Source organism: Nanorana parkeri, unplaced genomic scaffold (genome assembly GCF_000935625.1).
Source record: "Nanorana parkeri isolate BGI_ZX_2015 unplaced genomic scaffold, ASM93562v1 scaffold784, whole genome shotgun sequence".
In the NCBI taxonomy this organism is placed as follows: domain Eukaryota; kingdom Metazoa; phylum Chordata; class Amphibia; order Anura; family Dicroglossidae; genus Nanorana; species Nanorana parkeri.
The window spans coordinates 39,227-65,745 of NW_017307052.1; the positions used below are offsets into that span (position 1 = coordinate 39,227).

A 26,519-nucleotide genomic window follows, 5' to 3' on the forward strand; every position below is an offset into this window, starting at 1 on the left:
TCGCCATCTTCAACCCCACCCCCCACTCTTCTTGCTGTTTGGACTGTTTTTTTCTGATTTTCCTTCTGATAATTCTGAATTTACTAATTTTCTGTATTTAGATGTGACTGAGCTACGTCAGTATCTGCAGAAGAAAGGAAACCAACCAGCTCAAAGGTAACATTGTCTTCAGATCATTCTGTCCCTGCAGCCTCCTATAATTATGTGCATGTGGATATCTGTGGTCACCCTCATTGCCTCTATGTGCAGGTCGGAGGAGAAGGAACCCAGTGTCCCTAAACCTCAGACGAATGTCAGGAAACAAGCCGAGAGCAAAGCATCCGGGGCAGTTAAGAAGGAGGTAAGTTGTATATTGTAAAGCGCTGCACAAGCGGATGGTGCGATATAAATCCTGTATAATAATATTAGTGAGAGCACATCTGATTTTTGTTATCAGCCCCCTTTAATTGATCTCTATACGGCCGTCTTACTGACCTCTCCTCTCCCAGATATTGCCTAATCCACGCCGACAGAATGTTACAAAACCATTGAAGAGGCTGGCAGCCCCCGGAGGACGTGGTGGGATCTGGAAATAAGACATCTGCTGACCCCTCGGACTATGAGGTCTCCTTCACACAGTCCATGATTCAATGAGCTATATAGCCTTGGGAAAGGCAATCCGAATACACGAGCAACGAGGGATCTATTGTTTTCTACTGACCCCCAATCCTGCCACCACATGAGGAAACTGCCCCATGGGGGTCTGTTGTATGATCCTCCAGCATTCATGTCAAAGTGCTACAGGTTACCGCAACGCATGCATGTTACACTAGGAATAGGTCTTAAGGAAAGTTTATTTATCAATGTTTAGTACTTTCTCTGTGCTCTTAGTCCTTCCACTTATCATCTTATATGACTAGATTCGGCCTCACACAAACGGTCTCCTGATAGCCCCCCTGCCCCATCACGGTATATTCACCAATTTGTGCTCCTGTGCCAACTTTCTGCTGCAGGAGTCCACCCCGAGTACTCTGATGTTTATGTGGATGATGTCCCTTCGCCCATGTTATGGTGTTTGGGCCTGGCGATTTGGCTGCTTAGGCCCGAGCGCTGACACATTCGGTGATCACATGCTCTCATATGCAAAGGCCCCTCTCTGTTAGGTTGATGGAGAGAGGCCTATGATGGGGCCGGGAAGTGGTAAGAGAACTTACATGGGTGAATATACCTTATGCGGCAGGGTCGGAGGGTGAGCTATCAGAAGACACCATCACTTCTGACTAGGAAAAATGGCAGCGTGTCTTTACGTTCACAAGCATTGTTGACATTAGGGGTGCACCGATACTGATACCGACTATTTGGGAAGTACGGAACTTCCAATATTAGGAGGTCAGGGGGTGAGTCATTACATGTCGCCCGGCTTGCTGATTGGACAGGAAGCTGGCTCCATGCAGGTGACTAAGGAGCATGGAGCTGGCTTCCCGGCCAATCGGAAAGCCAGGCGCCATGTAATGACCCACAACCCAGCTTCCTGATTAGTCAGGAAGCCGGGTGGCGAGTCATTACCCGCCCCCTGGCTTCCTGATTGGTCAGGAAGCCGGCTCAATGTTTCCTCGTCAGCATAGAGCCAGCTGGGCGGCGAGTCATTACACGACGCCCGGCTTCCTGATTGGTCAGGAAGCCGGGTGGCGAGTCATTACCTGCCCCCTGGCTTCCTGATTGGCCGGAAAGCCGGCTCAATGCTTCCTCGTCAGCATGGAGCCATCTTCCCGGCTAATCAGGAAGCCGGGCGGCGAGTCATTACACGCCGCCCGGCTTCCTTAATGGGACTTCTGGTATGCGAAAAACATTATCGGTACTCGATGCCGAAAAATCGGTATCGGTGCTCCCCTAGCTGACATGACCCATCAATATAAGACATTGTCATTTTAGCTCCTGTACATTATCCGTGGTAGCTACAATTAATCTTGGGACAACACCGTCCTAAGTGATGATGAAATCTTTTTAAACAATTTTTTTTAACATACATCACATAACATACAAATTTATAGTTTTTAATATTCTCCACAGTTGCCATTTTGTAACATCCTACTGTGTGTAGATGAAAGAGGATAGCCGTGTCCAGGAGTAAAGAGATTATTGTCCTGTTAACAGAGCTTAATCGTACTTATAAGCTCCACTAGAGGGTGAAACGTGTCAAAGACGGCAGGCCAACTACATTTGTGCTGTGTGGTAACACATGTGCCTTAAGATGGGTTAACATGCATTGCGTTGAGGCAAATCAACTGGCAATAATGAGCTGCCAGTGCACCAAAAATCAGATGCATCAAATAAAAGTCCCTATGATGCGTCGCCGTATGCTGCAGCACAAGGGCGTTGGGGAGACATTGAAAAGGAATGTCTGTAATATGCATTGCACGCATTATCTCGACGCAGTCGTGTGAATGAGACCCCAAGAAGCAGAAACCTTTCCGGAAAGTTCTAAAAGCGAACAATGCATTTTTTTTATAATCTGAGGGTTACATTCTGCGTCACTTCTGCTACTTTGACGTCTTGTATGTACAGTGTAAAATATTGAATGTACCATCTCCGTGCCTAGGGGGGTACAGTGTCACGTGGACTGTACCACCGTCACCTCCTAGTGCCAACAACACCGTCTGCCTTTTTACTACGGATTTATTCTTAACGGTTTTTGAGAAAGATATCACAATCTTTTCTATCTGTACATTTTGTTTGCTGTGTATTTATTATTTATAAAATATTTTGTATGAGATGGGGTTTTATTTTCAATAAAACTTTTATGCTTACCTGTTTGCGTTATTTATAGGAAAATGTATATATATTTTTTTATTTTCAATAAAAAGATTTAAAGCTGCACTCCGGCCTCCCCTCCAGTCTTGTTCCAACCCCTCCACGTGCCATCTAGCACTAAAACAAAACAAAAAATTGGCTTTAGATATATGGGGCTATAGGTTCACCTAGAAAAGGTTTTCATGTTTTTTTGCTGTGCTGCTTATTGCTTTTATTGTCATTGCCCCCGGCAATATCTCAAACCTTGTCTCAAAGTATTACCCTAACCGTCCCCTCCGCTCTTCCCAAGACCTCCTGCTTTCCAGCTCCCTTGTCAACTCCTCCCATGCTCGCCTCCTGGACTTCCATAGAATGGGAGAGACTCTAGAGAACTCTTTACCCCAACCTGTCCATCTATCTCCCACTCTGACTGCCTTTAGGCAATCCCTTAAAGGAGAACTATGGGGTTAAGGCTTTTCCCCATACTTCTCCTTAGGGTAACGGGAGGACACAAACTAGCGTCCTCCCGTCACCCTAGGCTCAGTATACCGCGGATCCCGACAATTATGTTTGACATCTTGTCTTGAATTGTATTGTGATTGTAATGTCTTCCTTATATTGTAAAGCGCTGCGCAAACTGTTGGCACCATATAAATCATGTATTATAATAATGTAATCAGTGTCCTAGCAACCAATGATGTCAAGGGTCCTTCTATACAGTTATTGGTTGCTAGGATCTTTTGGACGGTCCTAACAACCAGTGACAAATGTCTTCCCGCCCCCAGCATTACGGACGTCCTCTTGTGTCCGCCCTCTCCTGTACAGTAGCTGCAGGTTTGTGCCGCATGTGGGGACAATAAGACTTTATTCAGAGCCCGTTTACACCTATGCCATGCGTTACTTTCACAGCTCTGTGTGTTGCACTGTAGCGTGCATTAATCACATGAGAAACTGGGGCTGTTGTGGAGAGTCAAACCAGCAGGTTGTATTAGTTAGGCCCTCCACAACAGTCCCAGTTTCTCATGTGACCCCCTTGAGAAAATGATTTGGTCACCCCTGATAAAAAATTGATGTTCCATGAACTTGGGGATTCTGAGCTGGCCCTGACTTTCATTGAGATGAGCAGACAGCCGCAGAGCATTGCGCCACAGTATTACAAGTATATACAGCTAACTCCATGTACATACTGTAAATACAAACTGCACAACATTTTGAGAAACATAATACCTTCAAGATTCTGTAAGGCCCAACTCTAATCAAAAGTACATTTAAAGCATATAAAAGTCAGAACCAAGAGAGCTTTAATATAGAGTGACGTTTTATGTTAAGATATTTATTATATATTTCTTACCATGCGAGTCCCTCTTGAGGGGTTTTACATCTTTTTCATGTGATGGGTGTCAGACAGAACAGGAAGTGACAGGCAGGCCAAATAAAATAAAAATGCAATCTCTTCCCAGCAAAAAAAAAATGTTTTTCCTTGAGTTGTGCTTTAAAGTGACACTAAACTCAGGAGTTCAACCTTAAAAATACATTCAAGTACTTTAACTATTAACAAAAATGCCATCCCACCTCAACCATCACATTCTCAAACAATTCATCCCCACACAGCCACCTCCTCATGTATCACTTCCCCCTCCCTTTTAGATTGTAAGCCCTCAGGGGCAGGGCCCTCCTCACCATCTTGTCTTGAATTGTATTGTGATTGTAATGTCTTCCTTGTATTGTAAAGCGCTGCGCAAACTGTTGGTGCTATATAAATCCTGTATTATATTAATTAAAATGTTTATCACTCGGCTGTAGATCCTCCAATCATCTCTGAATTGGTGCTGACACTGTCCTTCCTTCTGGAGGGGGGCTACTTCTGTTCCCCATGGTCCCTGTGTGTGTTGTAAAGTAGTCACCGCTCTAAGCTCACTCCCGGGATGGACTACAATCTCAATACAAATTAATAAACTAAATGTGAGATTGTAGTCCATCCCGGGAGTGAGCTTAGAGCGGTGACTACTTTACAACACACACAGGGACCATGGGGATCAGAAGTAGCCCCCCTCCAGAAGGAAGGATAGTGTCAGCATTGATTCAGAGATGATTTGAGGATCTACAGCCGAGTGATACACACATAAGGTCTGGCATTGTTAATAATTAAGACACTTGAATACATTTTTAAGATGTAACTACAGAGTTTAGTGTCACTTTAAAGCCAACAGCAAATTTGAGGCTGTTCCATGAGGAGCTTGGTTCATTTCATTGAATGAGGACAGGTTCACTTTAAAATACCTGTCTCCTGTGTGACCAATGGAGAGCAGCTTCATCCTAATATTTATAACTCTCTCCCGTCCTCCTGCTCTTTTCTACACCCCTCTAATCAATGTGTATAATACACCCCCCTCATCTTAAAGTGTATCTAAACCCAAGAACTAACGTGTTTATACATTGCAGTTTACCCGTCCTTAGATGTGTGGTGACTGCATTAATTTACTGTTTTTGGCTGTTTAATCCTATATTTTAATTTGTTGATCCTACCAGTGACTCACTTCCTGTTACAACTCTGACTCAGTGCACTGTACTTATGGAGGAGCAGCGTTGTCACCTTAGAAAAGGAAGTGTTTACAGACTACATACTTGCCAACATATTAGTCCAAGTGCCCGGGACACCTTCATCAACAGCCCATGGCCAATAACACCTGACGCACCCACTCTATGTGCAAAACCACCTATATATATGTATGAGCTGCCTATAGCAGAAACGATCCCCTCAGTCAACACCCTTTTTTTGAGTTACTGTGATCTTGAGACACAGCATCATTGTGATAGAAGACTGAGATGGGGAACTGTCCCAAAAAATCATGGCAAATCCAGGACCTTTGGCATCTCCATAACATAGAGATAGGCAGGGCCGGATTTCCTACAAGGCCAACCGAGGCCCAGCCTCGGGGGAGCAGGGGTGTTGAATTCCTATCTCCCAACCCTCTGGACATGCACTTCTGGGCGCCGGACGGGTAGTTGTCTTCTACATTTAGCCCTGCTTTGGGCAAGCAGGGCTAAATGTACAGCGGGGAAGCCGCTGCTTGTTTTGTAAAAGTGATCTCGGTGAGGTCGCCAAGATCACTTGTATGCAGCCTGCAGGTCTGCCATTCTCCATAGGGGTGGGGGGTTTGGCGGGTAGGGGGGTACATTGAGGAACCTGGCATTGCGGCAGCAGAGACAGTAAATCCGGCCCTGGAGATAGGTGTTCTGTAGTCCACTGAACTGAACTGGGAACAATGCAAGTGATGAGAGGGCAGCACAGGAAGTTATCAGCCCACTAGTTTTCTGGCGGGATCAACAGCTATTTTTTTTTGCACTTACCTAACAAATATAAAGAAACCTTTTCAATGGTGAATTAAAAAGACCAAAATGAAGCAAATGAGAGAAGTTGATTGTTAGGGATTACATACGCTTTAAACTTTAAACATTTTATGACTCCAGCTCCGCTTCTCCTGTCAAACACATGGCTATTATTTGCTCTTTCATTCCTTTTGAACGCAGCACAACTCTCAGTGCTGAATAAAGCATAAAGAAAGCAACTGAGAAAAGAAAGTCTGTTTATAGATATAAATTGGGACTTGGAAAAGTCATCATTTTTCTGAAGAAGAAGTAAGCTTTTGGTTTGGTAGGTGAGGCCCAACGGACCTTGTGTCTTTTGAACTGGTGGCATGTTAACCAAAGATGACTGCCTAAAAAAAAAAATTGCAGACCTATCTGGTCCAAGACCATGAATGAGGAGAGTGGTGAAACACTGCAAGTCCTCCACGAATTCCGTCGATGGGCTTGAAAGAGTGGAGAAGGTGCTGGTTGTGAGAAGGTGGAGATTAGGAGGAGGAGGAGAGAGAACAGACAGAACAGTCCTAAGTCAGAGAAGAAGGTAAGCAAGGAAAAAAAAAAAGAAGCAGATTAAAGATCAGGATTAGGTGACCGGCTATGTCCATCTCTTCTATAACGCAGACACAAGCGCCATTTGGATATCTCGAGGAATCTTCAGCTTCCCAACGAAAGTTCAGAGAAAGTCCAAACGCAATAACGTTTGGTGAATAAAAGATGTTCAGGTGAGAGATTCATGCATGACTTCTTGTAGAATTAAAAAAAACCTATAATGATCTGCAATAAACGAACTGAACTGTAACAATGTTCCTTTGTAACCGGTAGGATGGAGGCAGGAGAGGATTTCATGACATTTTACTTAACAATAGCACTGCCTTTCCAGACTTATTATTATTATTACTATTATATGGTAACATAAAAACAAAATAAAACATTTTAAATTGAAAAAAACATTTACAAATTACAATTAAAAATATATATTTTTTTTTTTAATTTGAAAATGTTTAATATAATATTATTATTTGTAATATTTTTTCCTTTATTTATTTTTCTTTATATTTGTATAAGCTCCTAAAAATAAAAACCATCCCACCAAGATACATAAAAACCAATAAAAACCTATAGACCCAATGACGCTGTTACATTATACAGATACCCCCTGCCATCCTGTCAATTGATATATACAGTATTTTTTGTTGAACACGATAGATGACTTAAAATCTGTTACATCCCTAAGTAAAAAAAGTCAGCAGAAAATTTTATATGTAAGTCTTAGATAAATGTTATTTTAAAAGTCGTGTGTTATCCCTATTTGGTGGGCAGATTATTTTTGCTTGTGTTCGATCCAAATGTTAATTCTACTCACGCTTTTATAGTCGACTAAAACTACACATATTCACAGCTGTGCACTTTATAGGTTTGTCCAAATCCTACTTGACCTCCCTGTGGCCGTGGAAAATCCCTTGAGCGAGGCAAAGAGAAATGGTTGCTAGATTAGATCAAGAGGTCCAGATGGACAATGGCTGCTATATGCCTATGTCTCTTTGTTTTACTGTTTTAAATATGTACTAATTTGCCTTTTTTTATTTATTTTTATTAAATTGTCTACTCTTGTTTTTTATTTCTCGTTTCAAAATCCTTCTTCACTAGCTTGAGACCTGAACGATGATGTCCACCTACCTCTAAAGCTTGTGCAAAGTCACTATGCCTCGTCCCAACTCCTTACTTTTCCTTTCGAACCATCCTCGATGGAAGTTGCCAATATCTGCAGTCTTGTTTTTCTTCATAGTGATTCTATTACCAAGCGCTATCCGGACAACCACCTTTCGAATTGGCTTAGTAGGGCCCTGGACATGTGACCCACTAATAGCCAAAGCACTGCCCAATGTGGCAGCCCGGCTAGCCATCTCTGACCTAAACTCTGATCACACCCTTGCCTCTGGAATCTGGTTTGAGCATGTGTTGTTGCCTGAAGGATGTTCGGCACCGCGTGCATTTGCGTCCTTTGCGCTCATGGAGCATTCAGTGGCTGCTTTTGTTGGACCTGCCAACCCTTCTTATTGTTCTGCTGCAAATCTTCTTACAAAAGGATGGAATAAGCCAATGGTTTCTTGGTCCTGTATTGGAGTTCTCAGCCCGCTTCCACATCCAGCCCACATTCTCTATTCTGTACTAAGGTTTTTCCAATGGGCCGGAGTGGCTATAGTAATGGGCCCACAGGAATATTGGGTTGGAACTGGCAGGGATCTAGCCGACGCTCTCCGTAATTGGGGCCTGCCTGTGGGACCAGTAGTTACCATGGAGGAGGGTGAAAAAGGGGCAAGAGATGCCCTCAAGAGAGTCAAAAGAAGACGAAGAGTGAGAGGTAGGCATTTGTTCAAAAAATGTGTTTAAAATAGACCTGTGCTTTGCCCATGTAGGACCAAGCAAGAGGTTAACTTTAATGTCCCTCTACCCAGCATACCTGTCTTTCCTTCCTGCCCCTGCTTAGTTTAGCTCCTGGGAGCCAAGACAGGAAACCCCCTGTAAGCTCTGAGCCTTTCTTTGGAGCATACATGAGGTTGTGGACTATCTCCTCACCCACATGTGACAGGGTGTTTCAATCACCAAGCACCAGCTACATCACAAGAAGGACAGTGAGCCGCATGCTCTTCCATACCTGGAAGAAACGGGCATTTGCAATGCTGGTGAAGGGGGCCTTAGAGCAAACCTATTTCTTTGCCCTATTTGGGCCAGTTAGATTTAAAGTTGAATTCCTAAAAAATCTGAAACTTTAACTGGTATTTCTCTTTACTGTGAGCACCTTTTGCTATAGCTACCCATCAGCATGGATTTTTCCTGGCTGTTTACCGCTCTCCCTTTGTAGCTTCTTATAGTAAATCAGTCACAAAATTGTGAACTTTAAACTCAGCAAGTAATTAAAAAAAAAAGCATAAGCAGTGGTTACCTCCAGTGAAAGCCTCAAAAGATTGGCAGATCCAGAGATACATAAAGTTGTATGCAAATCTTGTTTTTTCCTGTTAATTTGGCCCCACTACTGCCGGTGTCCGTTAATCTGATTGGTGGTCTAACTTACCAACAGGAACATGTGGGAGGTGGAAACGGGTGGGACCAAGCTCAGCTGTTACAGGGAAATTCAAGGTTTCCATCTAATTTGGATGCAATGATCTACTGATTAGTTTGACAGTGGACCTAACCTTAAGTTATGCAATGTATTTTTTTTATTGTGTGCCGAGTTTGCATTTTCCTGGGTCATCTCCTCCTCACATTGATATGCCATGAGATATTTGCTGAGCATCAGAGAGTATTTTTTCCATTCAGGAGACCAACACAAACATTGTCATTACACCACTATGGAGCTTATGGGGGACAAAAACGCAGAAGAGGGGGAGCAGATATTTGACACACCTGTAGTGTAACTTCCCTCATAACTGAAACTTAACTCTTAACCACACCCTAAAAATAACACTAAACCTATGCTAACACCAGGGCTCAAAAAGTTGTGTGGGGGCGGCTTCTCTCCTCCTCACCGAAATGATGACAGCGCTCCCTCGTCCGTCCGTCCCGGAGGGGGGTCGCAGGAGGGAGCGCTGCCTGCTGTCAGGATGGCGGAGCGGTGGGGGGGAGAGAAGCCGTGCCCGCAGCTGTCAGGATGGCCGAGCGGGGAGGAGATCGGAGCCGCTGTCATCCTGTCAGTTTCAGGATGACAGCGGCTCTGTGCGTGGCAGAGCGGGGCATCGGTAAATATCAGTGATATTTACCGATCCTCCGTGTGAGAAGGACAAACACTGGAGCGATCGTCTGGTCACTCCAGTGTTTGTAAATAACTGGGGACACATAGTACTATGTGTCCCCAGTTATGAATGAACAGGCTGTGATTTACATGACAGCCTGTTCATTCAAGATTTCCTCAATGGGGAGAAGCACTCAGTACAGAGGCTCCTCCCCCTTCAGAAACTATTGATAGTAAATATTTTACTATCAGTGTCTGAATGAATGGCAAGCCTCTGTACTGAGTGCTTCCCATTCACTTGGTGCTGAGGCTGCTGAAAAAGAAATTGAGGATTTGGTGTCCTCAATTTCTTTTCTATTTTAAAAGGGAAATGTCAGGGGTTTGTTTGGACCCCTAATATTTCCCCCGAAGCCCCCCAACAGTAAAAAAAAAAAAAATGTATAATAAAAGAAAAAGAAAAACATATAATAAAATGTAAAAAATAATTTAAAAAAGTGAAAACTGCCCCTTCACACACACACACGCATATTATTAGACATGTGCGAAGACTAAAAATTAATTTCAGATGAAATGTGTATGTGTAATGCTCTTTGCGTTGTGCTGTGGCTGTATGTGTAATTCCCTGTGCATTGTGCTGTGGCTGTATGTGTGTTGTGCCCTGTGTGTTTGTTTTTGTGTTATGCAGGGCAACTGGTGGCGAGTAACTTTGAAGGCCTGGCTAGTAGGTCAGGACCTGAAATTTTGAGCCCTGCTAACACTATACCCTTAAGCTGAACTCCAGCCCTGCCTTCAGTCTTGCACACTTGTACCGGCTCTTCTACTGGACTGAAATTGCTCACTCTGATTTCACTGAACACAACTGAATAAAAAACTGGAGCAGACAGTTTTCTTATGGCAACCAATCAGCTTCTCTCTTCAGTTTGTTCAGTTAAGCTTTGAAAAGGAAAGAGAGAAGCCATGGGCAACTGCTCCAGATTCTGTCTGCTCCTGTGTGCGTTAGAAGCTGGAGCAAGTCAGATAGAGCCCATCTCATTTCCTTCCTGGAGATTGGTCAGCATCATCTAGCCTTTTCTTCCCTATCATCTTGCCCTTTCCTTCCCCGCCTAGTCATTCCTGGCCCATCCCTTTCATTGATTGGATTTATTTTCCTGCTGCTGGTACCTTAACAGAATGGACTACAATCTCATGTTTAGTTTATTAATTTGTTTTGAGATTGTAGTCCGTCCCGAGAGTGAGCTTGGAGCGGTGACTACGTTACAATACACACAGGGGCCATAGGAAACAAAAGTAGCACCCCTCCAGAAGGAAGGACAGTGTCAGCACCAATTCAGAGATGATTTGAGGATCTAGAGCCGAGTGATACACAAATAACCTCTAAATTATTGGATTTGGTATTTTGAAGAGCCAGTATGAAGTAAAAAGTAATAGTGTAAAAATGCACTTTTGGGTTTAGTCAATCTTTTTATTCTTTCTGAACTAGTCATGGGTCGGTATAACTGGCCGGGACCTGTTTTTTTGCCTACTTACTTTGTGTTTAAAGGCGTTCCTCTTCTACATCTCAGAAAGTTGGGAGGTAGGCCGATTCCTCTTCCTGTAACGTGGCCAGAGCTGACCTTGGTTGTCTTATGTAACACGACACGTGGCTTGTGAACATCCCTGCGGTAGAGATCAGATAGATCAAATCTAGGCGGCTCAAGGTATCACCTGTCTTTGTATGCACAGGTGCCTGAGGACGGCCCTCTGTTTGGTAACCTGTAGGTTACCAGAAGATGCTAATAATCCATTGCTAACCAGTCCACAGGGAGGTGGTGGCACTGTCAAATCAGCTGATTTTGGAGCAGACAGTTCAGCATGGAGTTATTGTATGTTGCTGCTAACATTTTTGTTGTTGATATATTATACAGTGCGATGTAGTTTTGGTGCAAAATATTCTCAGAGAGAATATTTGAGAGCCTCATTGTTTTATTACTTGTTGATCCTGCCAGTAGATTTTTTTTTTCTACCCCTAAAATGTGACAACGCTGCTCATTCTGCAGTGAAATTGTGCCGTACCATTGTCACCCCACGGAGAGGGAAGACTTCGATAGAATGGTAGTTTTAGCAAAAGACAAACAAATTAACGCCCAGGCCCAAATAACTAGACATGTGCGGCGGCTAAAAATTAGTTTTGTTTAGTTTCGGATTTCGTTTATTTCGTTTTTCGGAAATTCGTATCCTATATGTTAGGGATGCACAGATACTTTTCGAGTACCAGTGCAGATACTTGGCATTTTCATGAGAACTACCAGGGTTGCAGCGGTTACAGCTGGGACATGGCTCTGGCGCTCCAACACTATCCTGAAATCATTAGTCTGTATTGTTTTAGAAAAACTGTCACATGACAATAAACAAAAATGTATCAGTACTCGTACTCGCAAAACTGGTATCTGTGCATCCCTTTATTTATATTTATAAAAACAAAATTGTACGTTAAAACAGAGATGTACAAATGCCAGGAGCTCCGTGTGCTCCTTACAAATGGCAGCGGCCTCCTAACTTTTGAATTTTTCTCTAGTCTAGTCTTGGAGCTCAAAAGTATCGGTACATGTACTCGTACTTGTACCGAGTACTATACTCGGTATCTGTGCAACCCTACTATATGTGTTTCGTTTTGGGAATCGGATTCGGAATTCGGATTTCGGACGAATTTCTGAAAATTCAATTTGAGGTGGGGTAGCAGAATTGGCACATTTGTCATTTCTGGTTGCTGTGCTCTAGTTTTTACTATTAAAGGGACATTAAAATCCTTTTCTTAATTTGTTTTTATCCGTTTAAATGTTAACAATGCACGCACAGGATTTGGACGAAATTCGTTCCTAATCCGAAATTTCGCATCCGAAATTTCGGATTCGGATGCTTTCGCATGATTTCGGATATGTTATATTTCGGATGCTCCGAATCTACGAATTTCCAAAATTTCGTCCGAATTTCGATTCGGAACGAAACGAATCGCACATGTCTACAAATAACACTTATCACAGTTTATTATGGGTTGTCACAACACCTGTAGCTGGAAAACCTGACCTGTTACTGGAAGTGGAAAAATAAGGGATCTACTGGAAGGATCAACAAATAATAAAAAATGCTTTTTAAAGATGAACCCTGGGCACAAAATACTTCATTTGGATATATCCCCCAATTGCCACAAAGTATATAAATCCACTTTCTTTACACCAAATGCCTCTGCAAACCCAAATATTACCTTATACAATTAGCAGTGATATCATTACTGTACTGTACATTGACCGTCAGAGCCCACTATAGGCTGCCTGGAGAAAACTACAGGAGGGGGCGGAGGTAAGACCAGCCACCCTGCGCAAGTAGAGAGAGCTGCAGTGACCTGTCTTTATTAAAGGAGGGGCAGGGACAAGACCAGTCACCCTGCACAAGGAGAGAGAGCAGCAGTGAGCGGTCCTTATTACAGGAGGGGGCAGAGACAAGACTACTCACCCTGCATAAGGAGAGAGCGCAGCAGTGACTGGTCTTTATTACAGGAGGGGCGGAGACAAGACCAGTCACCCCACACAAGGATAGAGAGCAGCAGCGACCGGTCTTTATTACAGGAGGGGGCAGAGACAAGACCAGTCACCTTGCACAAGGATAGAGAGCAGCAGTGACTGGTCTTTATTACAGGAGGGGCCAGAGACAAGACCGATCACCCTGCACAAGGAGAAAGAGCAGCAGTGACCGGTCTATATTACAGGAGGGGCGGAGACAAGACCAGTCACCCCGCACAAGGATAGAGAGCAGCAGCGACCGGTCTTTATTACAGTAGGGGGCGGAGACAAGACCAGTCATCCTGCACGAGGAGAGAGAGCATCAGTGACTGGCCTTTATTAGAGGAGTGGGCGGAGACAAGAGCAGTCACCCCGCACAAGGAGAGTGACTGGTCTTTATTACAGGAGGGGGCAAGGACAAGACCAGTCACCTTGCACAGGGATAGAGAGCAGCAGTGACCGGTCTTTATTACAGGAAGCTCCAAGGTTCACACTGGATCCACTGCGTTCAGGCACTGGATCACAGAAATCAAGCCGGACCGTGTTCCAGGGCGGGAAGGGGCATGGCAGTGCCATTCATGTCAATGGCACCGCAGGCAGGACCCTCCACCCGCAGTGAGATCACCTGCACCGAAACGCGAAGTACAGGAAGTTCCTCCGTTCTGGTACAGTGCGATCGGACAGAATGCTGCATGTACTATTTTTTCCGATCGCACTGTTTCGGGGATCAGCGTCCTCTTCATGAGAAAGAGCCAATGCATTTTGGGGATTGTCATGATGAAGAAAATACAATGCATTTTGGAGATCAGAGCCCTCTTCATGAGGAAAGAGGACATAGACACTCATAATTCAGCACACAACAAATTTCGGTGTTTGTGAATTATTAATGAACCTGTAAGAAACAGATACGTGAATTTGTCGCTTGGAGGCCGGCACTGAAGATGGAGTGTTCATGCTGGGCACCCCATTCTCTGTGCAGCCTTGTAACATGGATCTTGATGAAATCACTGGCTTTGCGTTACTGAGCTCCCTGCTCAGCCATTGCTCCAGCCATACAGGCAGGCACAGCGGCCAAGGAAATGTGCTGTTGGGTGGGTGGGGCCTGATGGAGAAGCTGGAAGACTAGTTCCCCATCAGGTCTGCCTTCCTTGTGACTGTCAGCAGGTGACAGTGGGCAGATTCCATAGCTACTGGTGGTTTTGGAAACTGTTGACTGCTGTCAATGACAAGTTAGGTGGACCTGATGGGAATTCTGAGCATCAAATTACCCATCAGGACCACCTAACTTGCAATTAGGTGGTTATGCTAATGGTTATGAAATCCACCTGCTGCTGTCTGCTGTCAATTGCTGTCAAAGTGGTTAGACACAACTGATGGGGAAATAGTGTCTCAGTTTCCCCGTCAGGCTCTGCCCAACGTCAATCCAGCCCTGCGTCATTTGTTGCAAGGACGATGGTTGGTTGCCAGGACACTGGCGCCCACCAGAATCCTAGCAACCAATGACTTTCTGGCCCCATTCAGCTGCCAGCCTGGAGATTTTGACAGCTCAATGTAAAAAAAACGGGCGGGGATGCTGCTTAACCATGCTGCTTGCCATCATTAACCAATTATGGCATTAAACTTTCCACTGCTTTGGGCTGAGCAATCTTCCTGCATTGCCAAGTCATGTCCCATTTTACACACACCTCCTTGAATATCAACCCTTTTGCACACCTTTGTGTCAGAAAGATATAGCTTCCCCATCAATCCTTCAGTTATATTACTTACAAACAGATTAAATAGTACAAGACTTGTGGTACATCATTAGTGACTGGTCTCTGTTCCAAATGAACTCCATTTACAATTACACTCTACCCTTTAGCCAACTGGTTATCTACTGAATCATCCAAGGCTTAAGTCCTAGCTTGCACAACCTTTGTATGAAATCATTATGTGAAACTTTATCAACTCCTTTGCTGAAATAAAGACTAAGGTTGTGTCCACAGATAGACCCTTACCCAAAACATTTGCGGCTTAGTAGAAAAAAGAAGCCTAAGGCACTGACTGCTAGTTTAACCAGATTTGGAGTGATATTTTATGATGTTACTACTGTGCTACTCACTGTACCCCTTGCTGAAGAGGAAGCAGAGCCCTGTCTCTACCAAAATGGACACCTCCACACAGAGACACAGTGCAGGACAAAGCATGGTAAGTCACTAATGGGGAGAAGATAAGGTGCAGGGAGACCATAGACAATACTGGTGAATACTTTGTCCTCTGCTGGCCTTTTTTGTGCACAGCTTCCACAGTTTGGATCCTATTTAAAGAGACGTTGTAATTTCTTTTACCATTCAGGGCACGTAGCCCTCCCCTGGCTATGTAACAGAGTGGGGTTTCCAGATATGGGAATGGCCACGATCTGATACCGTTCCCTGTAAAAGCAAAGCCAATTCCACAGCTGTGGTCCAAGGACCGTGTTAAACCCTGGGGGTGTATTACAGGCCTCTCCTATATGAAAGTGCTGGGGCCTGGTTGGCCAACTCCCAGATTTGAACACTGTCACGTAGGGTGTGCCCTGATGTCAACCTCCTGTCTAAGCTCCAACACCACCTACACTGGAGTTTAGGCAGGGATGTAGCAGCGGGGAGGTAGAGAGAGAGCGCAACTAAGTATGTATACATGTCTGGGGGTGGTCAATGAGCAGACATTGTCACTTCAAAATAACCAAAGTGACAGTGTCTCTCTAATTACCCCAAGACATTGAGATGTTATTTCTCTTGATGTCTGTCAGTAGGGAGTGACTTGCATTGCTTATAGACTAAAGTGTATCACCCAGTCATAGAGAAAATAGTCATTTTGGGAGACCTATGTTTATGGGTACCTTACATGGTTGTCTGACTGCACAGACCTAGGGCTAAAGTAGCTCATCAGAATTTTTTTTAGAATAAGATTGTCTTGCATATGCATTGTATCTGACAAATGTTCTCCAATTTTGTAGTGGTGGTGATGTGCATGCACTCTGTGTTGCTTGGTGGTGAGGACCAACGTCAGCTTCTAGAGACAGCCCATGAACTTCGCATGACAGATGGTTCTGTGGTATTCATTCCTTATGATACCTTGCAGTTCAGTCTTCCTTATGACCGCCCCTTTCCCATCTTTACAAACAAGACCAGGCTTCGTCGGGCCTATGATGCTGTGCTCACCATCACTGTCACCTCTCAGCATGGAAACTTCTATCAAACATTCCAGGATGCAAAATCCAATAAAGAGATACCACGAGATCTTGACCCAATGGAGGTAATGTTACCCGTCTTCAAAAAAAATGCTCATATACCCTCTTCTTATGCTCCTGTCCATCGTATAATATTTTGGTGGAAATTTATTATTCAGAAGAAAAAAAGCATTACAGGTGCACCAAAACAAAAGTTGTGCAAAGTCTTTGTTCACACTAGCCACACGCATATAACAATCAGTTTTGACATGTGGGCTAGTGTCTGCTGTGTACCAGTGGCGGGGAAGGGGTGGGGGGTTGGGGGTTGTACATTGCATTGTTAACTTTTTTCTTTTATTAACTTTATTACAATGTCAAAATGACCTTAATTCATATGTACCACAAGATTGTGACATCAGATGAGCTCCAGAGCAAAAACTGCAACCCACCTAAAAGCAGCATTGCAGCATGGACAGGGCACATAGTACACAATTGTTCCCTTGCTGAGGCTGGTGTTAATCAAGTCACCACACATAGTGTGAATGGGCCCTAAGACTTTGCAGATCATTTGTTTTGATGCACCCGGAATGTTTTTTCTGATTTAAGGTGAACTTCAATAGGGATTGATCTACTTTTTTAAAGATAACTGTATGTTTAAAACACATTAGAGCTTTTAATGGGAAACAATAACGGTTTGGGTAATTTTTATTTATCTTTTGTTTTTGAGCTTCTGCATTTTTAAACTCATGTTCTAAACGTGTGTATACCTAGGTGTCTCCACTCTTTGCAACCATTTACAACTCCATCTACCTCATGGCCAGAGTTATCGAGAAGGCCTACGGATCAGGACAGAAAGTCACCACCAGCTCTACAGAACGACTTTCTCGGAACCTACAGCTGGAGGGCTTTGGGTACCCAATCACCTTGGATGACGATGGAGACTCGGATACACCCTATGTAATTCTGGATACAGATGGAGAAAGCAGGATACTGACACCTGTGTACACTATTAATTCAGCCACGAGAGACCTTCACTACCTGAGGAAAATCCACTACCCTTTCAACTACCACCCGGGCACTGATTCTGACTGTTGGTTTGACCGAAGCTCAATCTGCATCGGAGGTAGGTCCATGTGTGGATACGTGCCATACAACTATTAATCAATCCTTATCTTCCAACCAAGAGCTCCTATTTTAGCAGGACTCCTTGAATTTTTGGATCTCGGCTTCCCAAAATTTCTTATAACGGTATACACTGAGTGGCCAGATTATTATGACCACCCCATCATTACTTCGTTGGGCCACGAGATGACTCCATGAGATGACTTTGTTGGGCCGCCTCGTGACTCGAGATGTTGCAAGATGATGCGAGGAATCTGACACTGCACTGTTGCCCTTCTGTTGTCTTGTACCAGTCTAGCCACTCTCCATTCTGCCCTAACATTGACTAGTCGCTGTCGGCCACAATTCGCACGTTCAGACCTAGATTTTCGGCTGACAGTCCAGTCTTTAAACACTTTAACAACAGCTGCTCTTGAACATTTAACGAATTCTGATGTTTTGCTGATACTCGCTCCATGGATCCGAGCGCCAACAATCATCCCACGTTCAAAGGCTGTTACATCGCGTTGTTTACCCATATCTTCAGAAAAAAATCACTTCTACGCGAAACTATAGCTAATTTGCCTACAAACGTCAGGTGGTCATAATAATCTGGCCACTCAGTGTATATTGTACCAGTGATTTTGTTTAAAAATGCAATAGTATATTGCCAAAAGTCAAGAAGAAGCATACAGTGCTCCATTGCCATCCAATGCTTTATAGCTTCTATAGCTTATCAACCACTTTCAAATAGCAGTAAAAAGAAAGACTGAACCGATCCAGGCTACGTACTGCCAGCAGTTTCCTTTAAGCCTAATTGAAGTTGGAAAAACATATATACATATAAGAGTATCTCAGAGGGCAATATTTTTTTGGGGGAGAGGGAGTCATGTCAGATGACCTTGCAGTCATTACATCCAAATGGTGTAGCAGCAACTGAGTAACAAGGAATTTTGAGCCTCCACTAAGTGGGAGTGGGCATTCTCGCCCTTAGTGTCTAGTGCCTCCACCCAAAAAAAGTATTGTAGATACAGGATGGTCTCCTTCTTATGACATTCCTAGTTCCCAGGATAGACACACTTACTTGCCCTTGAAGGACAGTAGGTTCACATCTGAAGTCGTTTTCAATGCTTTACTTGTGCATGGAAGTAGGACAGGAGGACAAAGGAAGTGAAATACCCAAAAGGTACATGGAGCTCCTACTGCTTCTTTGCAAGCAATTAACTGGTTGGAACTTAACATCCAAAAGCATCAGACAGAACTTTTTCATGTGCACATTAGCCCCGCAAAACAAGTTGTTTGAGTGTAATTCTGTTCCAGTGATGAGTTTAGCACAATATCTTCTTAGGCCCGTATGGCCTGTCTTCTTAAAGAGAGGGGCGATACCCTCTAAGCCTGGGCTCCAGCCCTGGGGCATAAAACCAAGCACACAGCCTACATCACAACCACCCTCTCCCAACAAGGAGGGTTAACAAAAGACCTTTCCAGAACATTGCCTCCCTGTTTTGTTCAAGCTTGGTCCAACTTACTGTTTATATATATATAACTTATATATATATCTATATATATACAGGGCTTGAAAAATTTGGCGGTGTCTCACCAGTCAGTCAAAAATGTCACCAGTCATACATCACTTCCTGCATTCGGGGACTGAGAGGAGATCAAAGGGAGTTCGTATACTGAACTCCCTTTGATCTCCTGTCACAGAGCCGTGCCGGTCCCGGCCGCATCGGGCACAGCGGATCTCGGGACCGGCAACGGCAGTGACAGCTTCTGACACAAGCGATCGAGCGTCTCTATAGACGCTCGATCGCTTGACTGTAAAGCTCCCGGCCGGCCGTGTAATTACCGCGGCCGGCCTGGAAGCTGCTCGTCGGGCTCCACTGTCTGCTCGTCACAGACGAGCAGACGAGTGGATTTTCGAGCCCTGTATATATATATATAACTTACTGTTTAGAAGCTCACCAGGGGTGGTCTATCTGACAAAACAAACAGGATGCTCTGTATCCATTCCTAATACAGGATACTGGAACTTTCTAAACAGAGCGACCAGCAGGTGAAGTTATACAGATCACCCCTCTGCAAGACAAAACACAAAAATTAAAGTAATACAAAACACAGCAAGGGAGCCCAAACCTATACAAAGAGAGTGGTCCTCTATGCAGCCTGAAGGGCAGAGGAAGATTTCCTCTTTTGGGACAACTATCACTTTCTGTCTTAGTGACAGTGGGTCAGCAGGACAAATAGGGAGGGTAAATTTACCTTGGAGGTTCAAACCCTTCATCATTCTAAAATGTAAAGTTTTTGAGAGATCATTGAATGGTTACAACCAATTTTAGCTTTATATATACTTTAAACCTATGACTGTAAGCTTGGTGGTTCACAAATTCTGCAATTTCACTCAAGTCTTCTACAAACTTAAGTGTATCTAAATTAAATATTGAGAAAGGTGGGCTGTGACTCACCACAATGTCAGTGCAATAAACATATTTGCATAGCGCATTTTTAATCATGGGATTTAAGGTGCTCAGCTTTTCCAGGACACATTGATGAGGCCCAATGGGGTCACCAATGCCAGCAGGAAGCAGCCAGTAGCTGGGAGTCTAAGGTAAGTATTTTTCCCTTTTTATATTCCATTTTTTTTAAATATTCATTTTGTATATAACTTTCCTATTTTATTTCATCCCAAAACTTACCAATAACTTACATCCATGTAAACCAGACCACTATGGGGTCAGTTTTAGAAAGGATTTGCTGTGCAATTCACACAGTGAATATTTGCTGAACATTCGTATTTAACAGAATTCACCCATCATTTTCAAAGACAATTCTGTTCAATTATCTTTCATGTGACTGTCGATGGTTGAACCTTGTTGAATGTGATGGGTGAATTCTCTAAGACTTTGTGAAAATGCAAGACCTGCTTATTTCTTGACACCCCACAATAAATAGCTTATTTTCAATCTACCTAAAATATTGCAACAGTTTCTCAGCGTGTTAGGCAAAACTATTGGAAAATGATACTTGCGATGAAGAAAGCTGCCTTTCTAAGTAGACCTGTTACATAGCCCTAATTTTATTCACAGGTGTGGATCCAGCCTTTGTGTTCCTCCTCTTTATCCTCATTGCGAGCTTCCTTTTCTCTGGAGGATCACTTGCGTTCTACATAAGGTACGGTGCTGTATCTGTCACTGTGTGTGTATTATTACTATATTATTATTATAATACAGGATTTACTGCATATAGCACCGGTTTGCACAGTGCAGATAGACACTACTGGTCTGTGGTCAATAAAGGAACAATGGTTATGGATTTTAAGGAAAACTGTCATTAAAAAAATAACATAGGCTTCAATTTTCCAGCCTGCTTTTGAACATACTGATCCATTGGCTTCAATTACAACAGGATCATTCACAAGGCAACCTAGCCAGGAACCTAGCGTTTGATGGATGTCTAGGAGACCCACATACAACCTTTATGTTTCTGCATCCACCTGTCATTACTTGTAGACAGTTGGTGTCTGATGGAGAGACAATGCAAATGCTGCAGTGTCCTTGTGCCTTTTGCAAACCTTATTGATGTCAATCGAAGGGATGTGGGGACCAAAGCAGCTACCCTGCCCATTTGGACTTAATGTATCTCTGGGTTCAATGCTTTCTGAATTACAGACCTGGTCTGCATACTCACACAAACTCTCAAATAAATTAAAGGAGAACTATGAGGCGAGTGAAAATCACTCAGCCTCATAGTTCTAGCCAACCTGTGACAATGAAACGGTCACAGGTCAGCTCAATAGATCGGGAAGTGAGCAAACACATTGTGTCGCTCGCTCACTTCTCGATCCTGTCCCTGCAGAGAGCCGTGACTGTCACTCACGGCTCCCTATAGGGATTACCCCCCTCCCCTGTCCGATCCTCCAGCGCTGACTGGTGGAACAGACGGCGGAGGGTACAGCTGGCTCTGCCTCTAGATAGGCAGAGCCAGCTGTCACTCACGCAGCTGGGTGAATCCAGACAGTAATGCCTGGATTTGTCCCGGCTGCAGCGTCTCAATATACCGCGAGATGTAGCTTGCGGTATACTGAGCTTTGGGTGACGGGAGGACGCTAGTTTGTGTCCTCCCGTTACCCTTAGGAGAACTATGGGGAAAAGCCCTGACCCCATAGTGCTCCTTTAAACTATTCAGATCAGATGCCCTAAGGTTTTACTGGTCTCATGCTTGTCCTGAGCCAGTCACTCTCTACGTATAGATGCAAGATTCAAGTAGACCTTGCAAGAGAAAGCGTCCAACCCCACTTTATAATTTGCTGTATGAACAAAAAATGCATCTGTGGGGACAAAAGAGTCTATACTTACCTTAACCCTATCTTCTGCAATGCGGGGGGTGAAACTATCCTCCTGGCGAGATTCCCTGGGAATGCTGAGTACCCCAAATCTCACGAGATGATGCTCTAGCACAGTGCAGGGTTATTTTATGAGATTTGCAATCCCCATACTTCCCCAGATTTCCGCAGAGGTTACCCTTGCCTGGGTACCGATAGCTGGGGTGAATATATATTCTATATTTAACATTTTTCCCACTGGTGCATTTCTATACATACTTCACATATCATTTTTTAGGGGGGTCTGAGGTACTGCATGGACCTTGCTTTCTAGGAAGAGAGCCATGGAAAAACAAAAACTGGTCAGTGATGACAACTCTCAGGTTCCCATTAAAGATAGTAAAGTGACATCAGATATGATAGAACCCTAGGTATTCTTTCAAAGCGGCCCAAAAGCTGAAGAGCACAATATGGAAAATTGTACATGGAGCTGTGACCTACCTCTTTCCATGCTTTGCCCCTCACTATTGGTCAGAGGCTGTCAGGGTTATTTACAAAAGGGTGAAGAGTTTGGAGGAGGCAGAAGAAGTGAACCATCTAGGACAGGGATGGCCAAACTGCGGCCCGCCAGCTGTGGTGGAACTACGAATCCCATGAGGCTTTGCAAGATTCTCACAGCCACAGACATGACTCCCAGAGAGAGATGCTTCATGGGATTTGTAGTTTCACTACAGCTGGAGGGCCGGAGTTTGGCCATCCCTAGTCTAGGACAACATAACTGAGCTGGAAAGTGAGCTGAATTGGAGAATTTTTCCAAATCAACTATGTTGGCCTAGATTGTTCCCTTCTCCTGCCTTCTCCAAACACTTCACCCTTTTGTGAATAACCCTGTGTGTATCATTTCGAGGGATCTATATGGAATTGCAGGAGGTGGTGGCATTGACCCAAGCTGGTACTACAGAGCACCAAGAGTATAGGTTCAGTGTCCCAAGTTTTTGGGGTTACTGGCACTCTGGAAGTACACTAAGGTAAGGGTATATGTTTTTTATGTGTGAGTTGACTTTAGTATGTTTAAGATCAGGTCTGGTTTGCTTTGATTTAGAAAGCTGAGCCAAATAGAAATTAAGAGGTGGTGGAAGCATACCAAACAACCACAAAAGAGAAAAAGAAATGCGATGTTGGGGAATAAAAATCAGGGTAATTTCTGGGAACAAAAGATATCCTGGGCAGATCTTTGAGACAGGCAACTTATTACACAACTTTACAAAAATGTGCATCCCAGACAGAGCTCAAATGTAAAATAAATAAATAACCAAAAGCAAAAATATGAATTTTGATCTTGTGCATTTTAATTTTTGTATTGCAGGAGAAGACTTCAGCAAGCAAAACTTATGAGAGGTCCCAATAAAATTATTCTAAACATGGGGGACTTGGTATTTATCTACACACAGAGCAAAAAGGTTAGGACTCTATGGCTGGTGGGTGGTCATCAATCGGATTGTCTAAGCAAAATCCAAAAAGAAATTCAGGGGATTGCTAATGGTTAACATGAAGGGAATAAATATGTGTTTCAGTTTTTGGTCCTCTTTTTGCACCGTTATACATCCATGACTCCATGATATCGATCAGTCATGGCAATCACATCAAGTTGGCCTTGTTGCATCCAAGGATACATCATAATACAATAATAGGGGAGGGAAGAGGAATGCTGCATATAGTTGTAAGGTTGTTTAGGGTTAAGGTAAGATGATCCTCACCTTGCATCTATTACATCCACTTCTCTGCAGCACTAGGAAAATTAGAAGATCCTAAGTCTCCACTAAGTCAGAGTTGCAGAAATTTCCTGATGTTCTAAATCTTGAGTACCTCTGTGTAAGGGGCCATGAAATAACAACTGGGACTCCCCTTTAGGATTACCATGTCCCTAGGATGGGTCACTTACTTGCTCTTGCACATGAATGCAGTTCAAGATTTAAATATATCGTTTTAACTCTTTAATTAAAACTTAGGTAGGTAGATAGGGCAAAAAAGAAGTGGAATGCCCAGACACTTAGGGGTTCCTTCATTTCCTTGGCACCCAGGAGCATTATGCACAATCTACTGGAGCATAGCAGACAAAAAACAGGAAGTTTGTGTTTTACTCCTTTCCAGCTTGCTGACTCAAGCAGGAGTCTCCCACATGTCCCACACACAGACGCTCTAGAACCAAACTCCATTCCAGAGGGCTTTCTCCAGTCACATGGCCTTCTCAAAGGAGACCTTTTCCCCACAAAGCATTTCCCTTTGGAGAGCCGACTAACAAAGGTCTAGTTTTTTCCCCAAAGGGACGACTTGACAATAGATTCTTCCAGATCAGTGCCTTTCTATTTTGTCAAAGCTTGGTCCAACCCACTAGTGACAAACTTTACCAGAAGTTGACCAGCTGACAAAACAGACAGGACTCTCTGTAGCCACCCCTGACACACGGGTCTCCTCAACAGGGACTGGTAGGTTATGTAGTACAGATTGTCCCTGGTTCTCAGGTTCCACAAGAGGGCCTGCAAACATACAAAACACCAACAAGGGAACACATTCCTACATAGTCAGAGCAGTCCATGGGAGGAGTCAATTGTTCTGCTGTAGAATTTGATTATAAAAGTAGGTTCATAACAGGTTAAGCATCCATTGGATTCATTTCAGGAGACAACAGTATTGATGTGTGACATAAAACATTGAAGGCAGTGTACAATTATTAATACATTGTAAAACATTTTCTTTGTTTATTCACATTTATAAGAATTATCATAAATTCATAATGTATTATTATAATGTTCTGCCAGCAGTGGAACTCTAGTCCCCATGGCATTCCAGGCCAATCTTATCTGCTTTGTTAACAATGCCTGTTGGTTAGAGAGCTCAATAGCTTGAGCTCAAATTAAGCCCAGACAGTTGAACGTGTCAGTGGAGCGCTGTTGACAGAACTTCTATATATTATAGTGACACTTGTCAGACGTAATCACAAGTTAATATTCTGTTTTTATTCACTTTCAAGGGAATGGATAGTGTATCATATGCATATACCGTAAATGTATATGAGCGAAGAGGTAGGTGGTGCATGCCCATAAGGGTGTAAAGTTGATGGTGTTTATGAACTGCTGCTGATACTGCTGATACCAAACAGATGTGCTTCTGAATAGGAGATCTGGGAGGGAGTAAACACTGAGAAGCAGAGCAGACAGGGAGATAGTGGAGGCAGGGGGCTTGGTTGAAGGTGTGGAGGGGTATCAGGCCTCCCTGACCCACAGGAGTCTCTCTCCGGGTGTGTGGCTGTCTGTCTCTTATCACCCTAGATTTTTGTTATTTAAGATTTTTGAAAAATGGCTGCGTGCATAGGTGACAAGTTGTGCCTCTTAGGCCTTCTCTGCTGCTTCATGTAAATAGGTTGCGGATCTTTAAAGGAGAACTATGAGGTGAGTGATTTTCACTCATCCTCATATTTCTAGCCGACCTGTGACAATGAGACTGTCACAGGTCGGCTCAGTAGATCGGGAGGTGAGCGAACACATACCGGCGTTCGCTTACCTCTCGATCCTGTCACGGCTCTCTGCCGTGACAGGGGAGTGGCTGGATTCCCCGCTCCGATCCTCCAGCGCTGACGGGTGGAATGGACGGGGGAGGGGGCAGGTACAGCTGGCTCTGCCTCTAGATAGGCAGAGCCAGCTGTCACTCACGCAGCTGGGCGGATCCAGACATAATTGTCTGGATCTGCTTCAGCTGCGGCATCTCAGTATACCGCGAGCTGTAGCTCGCGGTATACTGAGCCTAGGGTGACGGGAGGGCGCTAGTTTGTGTCTTCCCGTTAACATAAGGAGAACTATGGGGAAAAGCCCTAACCCCATACTTCACCTTTAAGCTTGAGTCTATTTATCCAGTGACGAGGCTTTATTGCCTGTCTGTATATATGTATATAACATGGAGGTGTACTATATATTTATATTTTGATTTCTGTTCAGTTAATATTATGTTTATAGTAATTCAAGAATCACTGCGCTAGGTGTGAAAACTAAATAACTAAATAATTAGTTCGACCAGCCGCAACTATGTGTGTGAGTGAACTTATTATATCGCAAGTGAGTTGCGCTCGGTCTCGACAAATATAAATAAAATAAAATATGTGTGCCCTATAGGACGTGAAGAAGTTACTAAGTTCAGATTCTACTGTGAAAAAATTATAAATCTCGGTAGTCACTACCTCGGTAATAATTGTGCAATACAACAATCAGGTGTGGGAAAAGGGTTTTCAATCACCAGCCGGTGTATTGATTAGGTGTTTCTGTGTACTAAGTGTACATGGTTTGTCCAAACAAACCTCTTAATGATGTGACAATCTATTCAAAGACACCAATCCAAATATAAATGACTCGGTGTCACAGATTGGTCGTGTATAAGAAAAACAAAAACAAATTCTAAAATCCCAATCTCTAAATCGTGACGAATTTTAAATATAGTACGAACACTTAAATAATA

The 26,519-nt window shown here is 43.6% G+C and overlaps 2 protein-coding genes across 2 annotated transcripts in view; both read left to right on the forward strand.

Annotated features, from left to right (window-relative positions):
* LOC108793772 overlaps positions 1-575 on the forward strand; it is an 8,785-nt gene extending 8,210 nt beyond the window's left edge. The window contains exons 4-6 of the mRNA XM_018564796.1: positions 102-156; positions 250-340; positions 489-575. Of these exons, the coding sequence (XP_018420298.1) occupies positions 102-156; positions 250-340; positions 489-575 (233 nt within the window). The remainder of the gene's footprint in view (positions 1-101; positions 157-249; positions 341-488) is intronic.
* Positions 576-7,836: 7,261 nt separating this feature from the next.
* Positions 7,837-26,519, forward strand: part of GUCY2D (guanylate cyclase 2D, retinal) — a 42,196-nt gene continuing 23,513 nt past the window's right edge. The window contains exons 1-5 of the mRNA XM_018564797.1: positions 7,837-8,497; positions 16,379-16,677; positions 17,363-17,714; positions 20,779-20,863; positions 23,380-23,473. Of these exons, the coding sequence (XP_018420299.1) occupies positions 7,837-8,497; positions 16,379-16,677; positions 17,363-17,714; positions 20,779-20,863; positions 23,380-23,473 (1,491 nt within the window). The remainder of the gene's footprint in view (positions 8,498-16,378; positions 16,678-17,362; positions 17,715-20,778; positions 20,864-23,379; positions 23,474-26,519) is intronic.